This window comes from Nilaparvata lugens, chromosome 4, assembly GCF_014356525.2.
Source record: "Nilaparvata lugens isolate BPH chromosome 4, ASM1435652v1, whole genome shotgun sequence".
Taxonomy (NCBI): domain Eukaryota; kingdom Metazoa; phylum Arthropoda; class Insecta; order Hemiptera; family Delphacidae; genus Nilaparvata; species Nilaparvata lugens.
Window position 1 is genome coordinate 44,484,806 of NC_052507.1, and position 16,162 is coordinate 44,500,967.

A 16,162-nucleotide genomic window follows, 5' to 3' on the forward strand; every position below is an offset into this window, starting at 1 on the left:
AAGTATGGTAGTTTCATGCAGTGCTTATGGATGAACGAATCTGCATGCGCCAGATAAAAATATTTCTTTTCATACATAAGTATTTTTATATTTTCATCGGTCATGTTTCAAGCAGGCTAAGCCTAGTGCCAAATGATCGTTTCAAGGAATATTGTGCTTAGGTTGATTCATTATCATTATTTGCCAAGTAATAAAATATAAGTTTCGGTAATATTATATTAAATATTTTGTGAACTATGAAAATATTGTATGCTAAATTTGTATTATAAAAAATAGATTATTTGCTAAAATTGTCTATAAATTCTTCATTATTGCTATTGTTTTATTTTTCCCGTTCTTATAATATGTAGTTATTTATTATCTTGTATTAAATATAGGAGTATAGAGTCTAGTGTTAGGTACCTATACTTAAGTTGCAAAACGAATGAGAAACTGTTTCACGAAATATTGTGATAATGGTTGATTTATTATTATTTGCCATCTAATAGAATATACGGTAATATTAGCGATCTATAATTTTTGTTTTATTTTTCCTGTTCTTATAATATGTAGTTATTTATTATCTTATATTAAATATAGGAGTATAGAGTATAGTTAGGTACCACCTATACTTAAGTTGCAAAACGAATGAGAAACAGTTTTACGAAGTATTGTGATAATGGTTAATTTATTATTATTTGCCATCTAATAAAATATACGGTAATATGAGCGATCTATAATTTTTGTTTTATTTTTCCTGTTCTTATAATATGTAGTTATTTATTATCTTATATTAAATATAGGAGTATAGAGTATAGTTAGGTACCTATACTTAAGTTGCAAAACGAATGAGAAACAGTTTTACGAAATATTGTGATAATGGTTAATTTATTATTATTTGCCATCTAATAAAATATACGGTAATATGAGCGATCTATAATTTTTGTTTTATTTTTCCCGTTCTTATAATATGTAGTTATTTATTATCTTATATTGAATATAGGAGTATAGAGTATAGTTAGGTACCTATACTTAAGTTGCAAAACGAATGGAAACAGTTTCATGAAATATTGTGATAACAGTTAATTTATTATTTGCCATCTAATAAAATATACGGTAATATTAGCGATCTATAATAAAATAATGTTTTATTTTCCATATCCTAAATACATGGTAATAGGGAAATATTGTAAAAATGAGATTCATTTGCTAATAGAATGGATCAAAATCTGTAGTGAGGTAGGTTCACTAAATTAGATGTTTGGTCGAGTTAAAAATAATGTTCAATGAACAAATCATTGTATTATATGGTAATGGAAATGACGAAAAGTTGAAAAAAATTATATTGAAATACATCAAGTATGTCGAAAGATATAACGCAATGAAAGTCGATGTTTTCCCATAAAAGTCTGTCTGGGCGCCTGACTTCTAGCCCGATATTGGGGAAGAGGGAGTAATTTGAAAATTCAATGAATTTCTCTCATTATAAACTTATAAGAGCCACTATCTTCTTAGCATTCAGTAAAATAACATCCAGTTTCATTGTATATTATAAGGAGGAAATTGATTGATACTCTTTAAAAAGATTTACCTACCCCTGTTATTATGTATGTGTATTTTTGTCGTAAATGTATTTCCTTTCCTTGATATAATACAAAATTATAAGTAGAGCAATAAAGAGCAAAACTAAAATCGTAAATCGATTTTGAAATAATCTTCATGACCTTTTAGAAGAAACTTTGTGGCTGAATCTGCTAATCAATTCCGACCATGTTGATAAACTTGAAACGCAAAAAATGCTGTTGATTTTATCATTTTTATTCATAGTTCACTTGGACGCACGGTACGATTCAATCACTTGAAAATATCAAGAGATTGAAGATATTCTCCTCATATTCACGATCTCGGTATTTCTAAGATGGAAAACAGTAGTTGAAGATAAATATTTATGGTAACTGAGCTCCTATAGAATAAAATTTAGAACCAATCATGAGTTTCTATGATGTATGATCCTCGTTTAAGAGACTCTTGATTAACAGTGGAATTGCGAAAAAATGGTAAAACTTCAATCGTCACTTTTTCAATCGGTTGTAACTTTCTAATGGTATTGAAATCGAAAGTATTGTTGATTGGAGTGAGAAGAGGAGGAAATTCCTCACATCCTTGACTAGATTTTGATTTTATATCTGTATTATTTCATAAGATATGCAGCATTGAATAAATAAATTGTCGTTATTCTGTGTATGGAATATGGGTTGAAGTACAGTGTACACTCAACAAAAAATTTCCCATTTCTCTTAGGAACTTGACTCATGATATATGATTTCCAACTACCTTGACAAGCCGAAAAGAAAGAGCGTACGGGAAGATCCGAACATTGTATCAAAAGTTATGAATGAAATTTCGATCCTTGAGGTGTCCTGAAAATCTTTGAGATAGAGCGTTCTACCTGTTCTCAGATTGTAGAGCACAAAATTACGCCTAGTAGGATGTTGAATTATACATTTTTGAATTGTGACAATCGGAAGATATTGTTGATTGAATACTATAGGATTTATCAAAATTGATTTTCCATGAAATTCTACTCGTTTTGGAAAAACTGTAGGATAGAACTGATTGAAGTTATAGAGGTCTGAATGATTCCATTTTATTCTGAATTTTATATACAGTAAAAAAGGAGAGAGAGGATTTTTTTTGTCCAATGACTGGATTTGATTGTAATAGCTCAGAACTGGAGAATGAACCAGACATATTAGGTATTTGGGCCACTCTGTACAAGGAAATTTTGCATGCGAAAATTGGTTCTGGACTTCTCTTATGCATACAAACCCTAAAAAATGGGGTTATAGGGTTTATAGGTTTTTGGTTTGGCCAAAGACCGTTCAAGTCAGAAGGAAGCTTTTCCATCAAGGGCCAAGCGTAGTGATAGAGTATGTGCATATTTTTTGTAAATATTGTTGTTCACTGATGTTTTTCACTTAGTTTTATCTTTATATTTTCATATTTCAAATAAGTGATTTAATACTTCATATTTATCGTGGTATTACAGTATGTTTTTTCACCTTACAAATCGTACCAGATAGAATAGAACATTCATGATTGTGTGCGGCTGTGTGGGCGTTATGCTCATGCATGTTGATGTTACAGATTTTTGTGTTGAAAAATTAGAGTTGGGTAGCTTAGGGGGTTAGGTTTTTGTTTGGAATTGCAATATGCTGGAATGGGTTGGAGACCAGATTGAGGTATGTTTATTGAATGAGCGAAGCGAATTCTATGTTTCAAGTCAATCAGCGTTCGTCTATTTGTAAGATTTTTTATCTTTCCAATCGTGCTTCTAAGCTCAAAAGTGTAGAGAACTTCTATTTCTCAGCGTTCTCCACCGATCCTATTGCATATATCATCATACTCTAAATCCAATTTGTATGTGTGTTTGTGTGTGAATAGGCAGACGTGTATGAGTATAAATGTTAGTGAGTGTAGCGAGTTCTACTGTTCTCCGAACTAATAGTTATGAAACATTTCATAACCATATAAAGTAGAATACCCGTTTCCTGATTTTATGATACAATGGTAATTAAAAGATTTACTGTTATCTTCAAGGTTTATAAATAGTTTTCCAAACGAAAATTGTATAATAAAGTGATTGACCATGTCACCTCAATTTAATTAATTGATTATAAATAATTGATTAATAATTAGTAAATTAGGTGTGAATTAATTAATTAATTAATAATTTAATTAATTGAGCACCTCCGCTCTGTAATTGGCGCTTGTGCGAGTGTGCAGGACAAGTTTGTAGGATAACTGCAGTGAACCATGATAACACGATTACAAACGCATCCACCCCTAGTAGGCCTAGACAATAGAATACCTGGACAAAGTTTGGGACCCTAGAACAGTCTGGTAGGGCTTCATCTCCATCTTCTCCAACAAAAATTTTTAGCACATGGAATTAGGGATATTTTATTTTTTTCAATTATATCACCTTCTGCTTCTCATACTGAGTCTAAAAGAATTGTTTTATCCACCTAATACGAAATTTAGTTTTATATTGTTTATCATATTGTATGTTGATATTCCAATACGCTCTCAACTGCAATGTCAAATAATGAGCTGTCTTTGTTTAAAATGAATGAATTGCCTTTCGTGACAGCTATTCTTTGTAAACTACCTTTGAACAGTTGCTCTAGTGAGCCAGGGTGTCAATTTGTAGATTGTAGATTCCAACCAGTTTGACACACGCACAACTGCCAACGCCCTTCTTGCAGAAAGGTGTTGCTGAAGCCTACGTGAACAATAGTATTTCAAAACATTGTTATTCGAGGAGCTATTCACAAGTAATTGTCAATAAGGGCCTGTCTATTATAAACTGTAGGATGTTGAACAAACTAATATACAGTCGAACCTCTCTATAACAAACCTCCACCTAACGAAATCCTCTACACGACGAATTTTTACCTGGTCCCATGACATTTTAGAGTTTTTGCTGCTTATTTACCTCTATTTAACGAATTTCGGACCTCTCAACAACAAAGTTTTTTCTTGACTTCAACATACAAAGTGTAGTGTGTATAGGAAGCAGACGGTCATTTTCAAGGAATTCTTTAGTTTCAGCAGAAAGGTCAATAGACTAAAAATAATGGCAATTCAGGTAGGAAGAAGATAGGGTGGTACGATATTATAAGATCCATAGGATCGTGGCAGTTTTCTTGACAGAACCTCTCAATAACGAATACCTCTCAGCAGCGAATTTTTTCTCGGGATAATCGACTTCGTTATACAGAGGTTCGACTGTATTTTCATTTTCATAGTATTGCTTTTCGTAACATTAAAGGACTGATGAATTTCGAAGTATTTTCTATTCTGGTTGTGAATATAGATGTTATTATGGAATGTTGAATATTATTGTTTAACTTTGTGCTCATATATTCTATTGGTATTCATGATAAATTAAGCTTGGTAAATATATTTTGTTCATTTATAGTGGTTTTGTATAGAATAATTATTGAACTAGCGTGAGTTTTAACTTTTGACTTACTGAAAGACAAAGTCGTTGTCCGTCTGTTTGTATGTTCTACAATAACTTTAGAAAGAATTGATCAATCTTCTCAAATTATGAACACATATTCTCCGAACCCTTTTACAGGTCAAGTTTGTTGGACAACAAATTGACTCACTCTTTTGTCCTTTTTCAGGATATAAGAATAACATTGAAAGTGCATTAGAAAAAAATTGTTATGATCTATCATTTGGTCAGCTGAAGAATTCTTTGCATGCAATTACTACAGTTTTTCCATTCATTCATTCGTAACATCATCTGAGGTTATTTGGGAGCAAAGTTAGTAGACTGTCTACTAACGTTGATTTGGGAGCAATCACACACACTGACATAATATGATTTTAGCTGGTTCATTATACTTTACAACTTTTGTATCAACAAAATGATATGGGTTGATATAATTATCAATTTGCGGTTTTGGCTATTTATTTTCTCTTGGAACTATGTATCGAAATCATGTATCAAACATTTAAAAAAATCTTTGAGTGTCAAAGATGTTGAAGCGACAGAGTAATATTTTTAGAGTAATTTTTCATTTCAAATAACATTCCCAATGGAAACTGCTGTCAAATTATTATTGTAAGAGAAATATTTAGCAGCTTTAGTAATTTTCATAAACTCTGTATAATCAAAAGTTGAGGGTTTCAAAGATTACAATGCAAAACAGTTCTTGAGCGAGTTCTCTGAACCACGGGGGTCACAAGTTCATACAGATAGAAAAAAGATAAATTCTTTTAACCGTATATTATCATAATATGCTAGAATAGTATCAGTAGTTATTAGTAATTTTTCATATAGTGATAGCTAATAGTGGGTTATAGTAATTGCAAAAATAATAGACTATTTATTATTTGATATAGCCTATTACTAAATAAGTTTCATAGAATGTGTAAATTATTTATTATGCAGATTTTTATATAATTTGCATTCATCAATTCCATTGAATTAAATTGAATTGTCATTCTGGGATATATTATGTCACACACTGTCAACAAATTTATTACTTTATATTTCTTTTCTATAAAATATATTATTGAAAGGAAATAAATTATGGAGGTTTCTGTTTTCTTCGTGATCTATTCATTATTTGAGTTTATGAATTTTGTACTCAGAAATAAATATGGCTGTCTAGCAAGTAGTCAAATAGAAAAAAGCATGAAATATTTTTTTCTGTATACCCAGTTTCCAGTAAGTTACAATTAATCCAGAAGATATAAAGAATAATTTTATTTGACTTTAATTTTTATTAATGGACTAATCATATGAATAGATGGTATGGTGATTTAATAATAAATTATTTGATTTGAAGTTTCACTTTGAATTGAAAAAAAGTATAACAATAATTGATGGAGCCTCAATTTAATCATTGATAAAAATTAATCTGGAAGGATCTCATTATCAGATTATTTGCCAATGTGTAATAGAATTGACTCATTTATTTATTTATGCATTCATAGAAATAAAATAATTCCAAACTTATTATGAATTATATTGGAAAAGGAACAACAGCTTTTATGTTGATATCAGCAGCATGAGATAATACTGAGAGGGAAATTATGGAGTACTGTAGTATCACACAGAAAATATATTTTCCTTTCTCCTCTCTGAGAAGTTACTGTACTAGTGTGTGATTCACTGTATGGTGTGTGCATGTGTGCGTGTATGCGCTTCATAAAATTGAAAAGACAGCAGAGCAGAGCAAGCCGATCATCTACTAGTAATATTGGATAATTGCCAATCGTGACTTGTTTTTATTTTGTTGAATGTGGATGTGGAATGACAATAGCGGAGCAAGGGGAGTAGGTGACAGAGTACTACAACTGTTGGAGGGGGATTTCTGAATTAGCGGGGAAGGCCTGTCGATGGTACTGATCTCTCGTAGCGAGTTGAAGAACTAACTGTTAGTCACCCATTTTACCCCCCTCCACACCCACTCCACACTGCTGGTCACCCATTAAGCGCAACATTAGATGAGTTCTCTGTCCCTTCTCTGTGACAATGCATTGTTGTTAGCTTGGTTGTGACGTCGAGATGGGTGGATTTGGCAGTAGATGTTGGCTTCAGAGGCTAGACTTCTCAGCGTGTCTATTCTATAGCTGGTCTAAGGTAATATCTGGAACACAAAATATCTGTTCCAAAGTGGGAATACAAGTAATTTTACTGTAATGTTTGTGATAGAGAAATAGTTCAAGGCTGACTTATTTTCTAGAATAATCTAAATAGCTGACTTATAAGCTAACCCAATTTATAGCTGGTATTTATATATTTTTTCATGGAAATTGAACTTGAACTTTAGACAGTAAAATTGACTTGACATATCTTTTTGGACTTGTTTTTCATTATCAGAATTCGGGAATAGTATACTTTTGGGCCAAGCCTGTTGTTCTTTTTCAATTATATTTATATGACTTGCAATTGCATCAAGAAATAAAAAAAAGTAATATAATATTTATTTTTCATAGATATTGTAATATTTCTCAATCTAATAGCCTATATTACGGTATAACATATTTATTATTTTCTAGATGATATATTTATTAGTTTTTCAATATAATAGCATTAAATTTGTGGGTTATGTTATGATGCATAATGTAACTTGCAACAGAAACAGTTTCTTGTGAATGGAAGTTTGATTAGCAATGGTAATGCTACAGTGAGCTCCATGTTATAATGGCAGTGGAGAAAGATAAGGTATCGTAACAACATTGTTGATACAGGTTTGTTGATGGTAGATGACGGTTTATTGATGGTATCAACAGTGACGACAGTATCTGATACAGATTTATTGATGTAATATTAACTGATCATTCTCGTTTACAATAATCAATTTTATTTTATTAAACAAAAAATTAAATTTTTAATGATTTCATAATAAATTTTCACAATTAAAAATAAGTTTGTTCTTCATTTATTAATTCTACACTGTTAAAAGACGATCTGGCAACAGAGCTAAGCAAGAAAGATATAGTGCTATCCACTTTGTTGAATGATAGACAAGGATAGCAATATCATTACTAGACAAACACTGTTATTATAACATGTACCTCACTAAGTGCCGGTTGCACAACAGCCAGTTAAATTTTAACCGTGATTAATTCCATAAGAACCAATCAGAGAAGCCGTCTTTTATAAAACGCCTTCTCTGATTGGTTGTCGTGAAATTAATCACGGTTAAAATTTAACCGGCTTTTGTGCAACCGGGCCATAATCTCTCTCCACTGTCATTAAAACGTGGACCTTATATTTTATTCTGAATAATGGACATTTAAAATCACTTGAAAGGTGAAAATAGTAGTGATCTTTTAAAAAGTTTGAAATAGGGTACTATGTAATTATTTTCACAAAGTTTGAATAAAATGTAATTATTTCCACATATTTTGAATAATGGACATTCAAGAATCACTTGAAAGCTGAAAATAGTATGAAAAGTTAGAAATAGGTTTCTATGTAATTATTTCCATGCTAATTGAATAACAATCCACATATAATAATTCTATGTAATTATTTCCATGCTAATTGAATAACAATCCACACTCGGAAGGTAGTTTTCAATTATGTAATAATTGGCTACTACAAATACGAGCAATTCAAATTAGCTCAGAACTATTCCATTTAAAACATGTATGCTGAGACGTAGCTCTTAAATATTGGTTCAATGGTCTCTAGATATTACAGAACATATCAAGCAACAGCCTCATGGCATTTTTATATATTATGCAGAATCAATTTTAAGGTTATAATATTTCGTTATTTGTGAAGAAAACGTGCACGCGGCTTATAATAAGTTTTTAGTTGTTATTCTGGTTGTTTATTAAAAATGGATAGTTTTCAGTATTCTTGCTATTTATGTAAAATTCCAGTTCTACTCATTGTATAATTGTAAATTAGCTTATCAATTTATTTTGTTTTGTGATTTTTGAATCAAGACTTTATGATTTTCTGCACTTGACATTGTAAAGTTGATTATGTTATTGCAAATTAGCTAAAAATGGGCGAGACTCACTTATTCTCAAACTGTGGACATTATCTGGCCCATTTAAGTCTTAATGGATCCATTCGTATTTGGGAAACAGAAACTAATGTTTTGAAACAAGAATTTACCCCTAGTTTATCATCAACACCAAGTCCTATGGTATGGGTATCGATTCAAACAGATACACCAGAAGTAAGTATAATCTTGACATATTTTTCTTGAAAATTTGTAGTTTCAAACATGGTTCGTCTTCAGTTGAATTACTGTATTGACAGGGACGTAGCTGCAAAAGAGCCAACCGTGGTTGGGCCCTAGTGGTCCAGAGAAAAATGAGTTTCTGTAGAAGAAATCGTTTAAAAACGTGTGTTTTTCACAGAAAAAAACATTTAACTTACCAGTCCCAGTCCACAACAGCCCAAGTTTGAAGCATATAAAGCAACATAGCCATTAATAAAATTAAAATGAAGATAAATACTGCTAATCTCAAATGTATAGAGAACAGCAGATTAAAAAGGAAAAAAGTATTAGTAAAAGATTGGTAATTTACAATTGGGCAACCGGGAGACCCAGTAAGGCTGTAAGAAAAGTGAGGGATTTGAGTAGAACTTCTGGTTTATCAAAATTCTATGTCACTAGTAATTCCAAAACAACAACAGCTAGAAATGAGGCATTAAAACAATACTATTATGATTGATAGCTGTAGGTAAGTAAACTTATAATTAGAAAAGAGGCATGGCTAGATCAGGGCAGCTATACTCCGTGCAAACATTGGATTGTAGGGCATGATGACAATGTATTTTTCATGACAATGTCGTATCATTTCTGTGAACGTTCTTACAAAATAGCCTGCGCTTCGATTTTTCATTTTTTATTAGACTTATTCCAATGAGTTCTCGTTGTAAAAGTTTTTATTTACATAGAAGTATGCTGGATAATTACTCAAGAGCTCAAATTGGGCTAAAGTTTTATTAAAATGGTTTCTGTTGGAAAAATTGTTTGTTTATAGTGATCTCCTAGTTCGTTAGCCTACTCATGTTTTAATCTTAAATGGATAGCCTACTCACTTACTTGATACTTGAATCCTTCGTCGTTAGCTGGGATGACAGACAGACTGTGTCAAGGAAGACGAGGAGCACGTTCCCTCAGATTCTGGTGAGACCATGGACATTGTTGGGGAATAAAGGCTCATCCTCCAGCTCCGTCAGCGAATAGATGGGCCGCTCTACCAGTCGCTCCTTTATCGTGCGTTTGAAAGCATTTTTTTCAGCTTCCTCAACAGACCTGGGGAGCTGATTGAACAATTTAAGAGCCGCTATGTGGAAGCTCCTTTGGGTCCCTGTCAGACTGTTATGGGGTATATCCAAGTTCCCTGCACCTCGGGTTTGGTGAACATGTATGCTACTCCGTTTCTTCAGGCTGTCCACTTTGTCTTTTACATATTAGTGAGCAATATATGTACTGGCTGAACATTGTCATAATTCTCAGTTTTCTGAACAGTGGACTGCAATGTTCCAGGCGGTCCGAGAAGGTTATGATTCTGATTGCCTTTTTCTGAAGCAGTAGCACGTCCGATGCAGTTGAAGCATGCCCCCAAATCAAAATCCCGTAGGTTATATGGCTGTGGAACAGTGAGTGATAGGCTGTCAGCAAATAATCCATCTTCACCACATATCTCAGCTTTCTGAGCAGATGAAGTACTCTTGAAAGTTTCGTACAAGTCTGAGTGATGTGTACATTCCATTTCAGCTTCTTGTCAATCCAGAATCCCAACAATTTCACTGGCACATTTTCAACATTCCCAGCTTCATTTTTTAATGAGCAAATAAGAGTTTGGGATTTGTCTTCATTGAGTTTCAGGCGATTTGTCAGGAACCATCCATTCGCCTCATGGGTGAGAATTTCATTTCTTGCATCGACTTGGTTTCTTGAATTTCCTCTTGATATAATTGTTGTGTCATAGAAAGCTTGGTATGGAATTGCAGAGTGGACAACAACAAATGATAATGGAAGCTCCTGAATTGAAGACAAAACAAAATTATAATATAATATTGGGAAAACAGCTAAATTGACATCAGAGTGTTTGATGTTTTAAAATACGTACAGTACTATTAAAATTCTTTATTAGCTTTCCTAAGGATATTAAGGACGTATAGTAAGCTACTCGAAGTTCTTTGCAACTGTGAAGAAAAAAACTCATAGAAAGGTTACTCTACTCTTTTCGGGAGCTGAGTGAGGGAGCCTCTATTTTGGGGATCTTGCACCCCACAGCATGAATGAAAATGCCGATTACTTTTATTGAAATTTACTGGAAAACTTTGACACTGCCTACCTAGAAACCCTAGTTCTTGACAACGACTTCAAATTATATGAATTAAGTTTTCTTAGATTTTCCGTGAACTAATGAAAAGAAGATAAAGAAAATTGAATAGCGATCCTTGTGTTTGCGGGTCGCCTATCTGCGAACTACCTCATGCATGACAGGAAAGTTACTAAAAGTTCATTTTTTCAAGGATGGGGTGGAGCCCATGCTAGCCTCCCAGGAAAAAGACTCAGGCCAGTTAATGGAGCTTATAAACGACTATCCAGGGTATCAATCTGAAGAACTTCGGTCTTTTTTGAAAAAATTCAGAAAAATCTACTTTCTTGAGAATTTTGCGGAGCTTTCGCAATTTTATAAGAAACGAGGCTCATGTCAGTTGTTAGGGCTATAAATAGCTATCCAGGTTATAATTCGTTTGTTTTGAGCCGTGCTCAAGTAAACCGTGAAAAAATCACGTTTTATATGGACTTCTTTATATGGATTCTACGGGTCGGATCCACATGGTATAAGAACCTTGAGTTTTAAATTTCTAGTTAACTAGGAATATTGTGTTTCATAAAACTACTAATTTGGAATCAGTGGACCTTGAAACGTTTAGAAAACTTGTTATTGGGGAACCTTAATTCTTTTTTGGAAAGTTGTCCTGTTGCACTTCAAATTTCAACTCAGTTTTCCAACGTTTACAAGAGCGACCAAACTTGAAATACCACAAACTTGTTTCTCAGGGAACGTTATAGAGTTTCAATGATATATAGAGATTGAATGATATTGATTTTCCGAAATATAATCTAATTACGCTTTAGCCAAATATCCAAAGTCTTGATCGTTAGCCAGGTTTTCCCGTATAGATCACAAAAAAATTAACTTGGGAATCAAGATGGCGTGGCATCACAGTCCCTCAAAGCTATCCCCAAGGAAATCACTGATACTGTAATAGCTTCTTTCAATCAGCTACCTTGACAGCCTCTTCTTGAAAACACCTATAGGAGATCCCTCACCGAGCCCGGCAGCAGGTTGAACATTTTGAGTGCCAACACTGGAAAAGAGTCCGTCACTTTTGACAACCTACAGCCTGGAATCTCCCAACTGTAGCCTTCCGCGGGTACCGTATGAACGCACCTGACACCTACTCATCATGTTAGCCCTGTTCATCTTCACTGCAGTAAGTGAGGCTAGAATGTACAGCCCGAAGACGATGTCCACTTTCAGGCGTCTGAAGATGGGTTGACAATGGGCAATGAAGCTATACTGTAGGTAAGGATCCGCAGTGCCTTCTTTTGAAGAAGCAGGATGTCATTGGCATGCGGAGAATGGCCCCAGACAATAACTCCATAGCTGCACATGACTGCCAAACACCGCATGATACATCATTAGAAGTCTCTTGAGACTCAGGAGGCTTCTCAGCTTTCTGAACAGATAGATTACTCTAGACCTAGACAGTCTCCTGCATACCTGGTCAATATGCGTCTCCCAACCTTATTTGGCTTCGATTCCAAAGTCAAGCAAAGTGATTGCTTCATCCCTTGGAGTGTGGGTGCCAAGAGTACAAAGCATCTCCTGTGTCTTGGCCTCGTTCAACTTGAGTTTGTTTGCAGCAAACCACTCTTTAGCCTCGGAAAACAGCTCCTGTGTACAGCGTTTAGCTTCCAGGGGTCCACTGCCCTTACCAACCATGGTAGTATCATCAGCAAGCAGCAGACTAGAATTCTGTAGGTGGAGAACGTTGATGAGTATGAGAAATAACAGCGGCCCAAGCATAGATCCTTGAGGAACTCCATGTGTTACTCTACTTTCCTCTGAAATGGCACCCATCACCGACACAACCTGCCTCCTGTCGCTTAGATAGTCTGCCACCATGCTCCATGCACTGTCCCCGATGCCATACCTATATAGCCTATATACTTTGTCCAGCAGGATGTTATGCGACACGCAGTCCAAGGCTTTTTTCAGGTCACACAACACAAGGTTCAATTCAATTCAAAAAGTTATTTATTTCATAAGCCGTACAAGGAATTACAGTGGTAGCCTACATCATAAAATAAGAATAAACTTTACAATATAAATAAGACAATGTCAGCACCACAGAAATGACAGCATATATACAAATATATTAAGAAATATTTACTCTCGCAGAGGCATTACTGCCTGTGTGCGAGAATGAGTCTAAGGTAGGAATAGGCATATATATATATATTTCGCAGTACTTGCATAGATCGGTTAAGCTTGTTGACATTTCAATAATAGTGACACTAACCCCCCCCCCCTAAGAAACAAACTAAATTTCTCCCCCTATCCTTATGCAACCCCCTAGGAACCCAAGAAACCCCTTCCCGCCCACCCATAAGTGACGTTCCCCCCATCCAAACCCAACAAACAGACAAAGAAACAGATCACCCACAAAGGCGTGAAAACGCCAACACCCGCACATACACACACACACACACCAACACACACACACACACACACACAAACACCATCACCAACACATACACACTCACACACCTCAAAAAGAGAGAATCAGGAGATTAAAAAAAATAGCCAGTATAATGATAAAAATTTGTAATAGTGACCGGTGATAGAATGTGTAAAGTCTTATGATTTTATTAGTTTTTTAGCTCATTTGAATCCAGCCCTAGAATCTAAACTCTGAAGTAATCAATCTTTCACAGCTCTCGCCTCTACCGATACCCCGAATCCACCTTTTAATTGCTATTTTGAATGCAGATATTTTATAGTTAATGAATTCTGTTACAGCTATAGGTAAGTTTTTTAACAGAACATGGGCTATGTAGTATGAATTAGTAGTGAAGATGGTTTTATTTACCCTTGGCATTTGGATATTATTATGTATTACTCTCCTTGTTGTATAATTATGAGTGATAGTATTAAATATGTCAATAGTTTTTGAATATGTATGTTGCCAAAGTTCTAATGTATAATTGCCTGTCATCAAGCAACTCCATCTCCGCGAAAACCGCCTCAGTCGAGTAGTCCCAACGCCTCCCAAGTGCAGCCTTTAGAATCAGTTTTTGTGTAATGAATAGAGGACTCAAAATAGATCTGAATCCTCCTCCATAAGCTAGGATCCCTCCTTCAATAATTGATTGAACAAATGCGTAATAAATTGTTAGGATTTCGTTCTTGTTCAAATATTCTCTAAGTTTCCTAAAAACATAATCATTTTTCTTAGTCTGCTGTTCTGAAAAGCAACATGTGCAGACCAGTACTATCTATTATCAATAATCACACCTAGATATTTATAAGAGTCTACCCTTGTAATTGACTCACAGTTACAAGAGGAATTGTTAATGTTACCACATGTATGCAGTTTGACCCCTTCAACTGAGGTGTCGCTAGCATCTCTCAGGGAGACCGGCATGAACTTTGTCTTACTGACATTGAGTGTCAATAAATTATGGTCAAACCATGTTTTTAATGACGCCAAGTCTCTCTTTGCCCTATTCAGTACGGATTCCCAGTCAGGCCCCCTAACCAGAACAGCAGCGTCATCTGCAAAGAGATAGATCCTGCTATTTAGGTTCAATCTTGCAAGGTTATTTACATAAATCAAGAATAATAATGGACCTAGGTTGCTTCCTTGAATTACCCCATATTCTACTTGTTTCAGCTGGCTATTTCCTCCATTTATAACAGTAAACTGTTTACGGTTACTGAAATACTATTTAAACAAATTAAATGAGTCTCCCTCTATCTCAATCAGTTCCATTTTCTTGAGCAACTTTCCCCTATCCACAGAATCGAATGCCTTGGCCAGATCCAAGAATATCAATGCACATTTTTCATTACTTCCCAAGGCAAAATTCACATCTCTGGTTATAGCGAAGAGGGCATCTGAAATATTTTTTGATTTTCTAAAACCATATTGAGAATTAGTTAATAATCTATTACTTTCAAAGTATGTAGTTAATTGGTCTTTTATTACTTTTTCAAGAATTTTGGAAAATACGCTAAGTAGGCTGATTGGACAAAAGTTTGAACTCTCAGTTATGTCTCCTGATTTGAACAATGGAATCACCTTTGCAATTTTGAGGGCGTCAGGAAACTCGCCCGAAGCGATGCTCAAGTTGATGATATGCAGAAGTGGATCAGATAGGCTTTGAAAGTGGGATTTCAGGGTATCAGTAGAAATACAATCATACCCAGGAGCCGAACCGCCGCGCAGGGAATTCACATAAGTAAGCAACTCTGTCTTGTCGATAGTGTGTAGGATCAGTCTACTGCGTATTCTGAGTCATTTACCACCGGTGGGCCTATAGGGTTTATTCTATCAGCTAAGTTACTTCCCACATTGGAAAAATATTCATTGAATTCTTCAGCTACATGCATTCTTTTATCCCCCGGATATGTCTTTCCTGCCGTGTACTGGTCCAGTGGAAAGGGGTCTTTGTTTTTTCTTTTACCAGACAATTCATTCACAGTCTGCCAGAATAGTTCTGGATTATTTTTAGAATCGAAAATTTTTGTTTTGTAGTAGTGGGTCTTGGTTCTCCTTATCAATGAATTCAGTTTATTTCTGTAATTGATATATTAGTTTTTAAGTTGTTGATTGAAGGGCTGGTTCCTAAGCTGTTTACTTACATACTTACATTGTCCCGTTTTCTAATTGAACGTATTAAACCTTCCGTCATCCAGGACTTCAGTTTTACCTCCCTACCTATTGCTGAATTTCTTGATTTTTGTAGATTTTTCTATAAAGTTTTTTAAAATGGAGAAGAAAATGTTACAGGATGAATTTAATTCTTGTTCATTAGTGACAGCCCTCCAATCACAATTGCTTATAAATTCATGTAAAGATTTTTTGTCGATATAT

At 34.4% G+C, this 16,162-nt stretch overlaps 1 protein-coding gene across 1 annotated transcript in view; it reads left to right on the forward strand.

Moving 5' to 3' along the window:
* Positions 1 to 8,702: 8,702 nt before the first annotated feature.
* LOC111061238 (WD repeat-containing protein 43) overlaps positions 8,703 to 16,162 on the forward strand; it is a 51,197-nt gene continuing 43,737 nt past the window's right edge. The window contains exon 1 of the mRNA XM_039427525.1: positions 8,703 to 9,203. Coding sequence (XP_039283459.1) covers positions 9,027 to 9,203 — 177 coding nt within the window. The 5' untranslated portion in view covers positions 8,703 to 9,026. The remainder of the gene's footprint in view (positions 9,204 to 16,162) is intronic.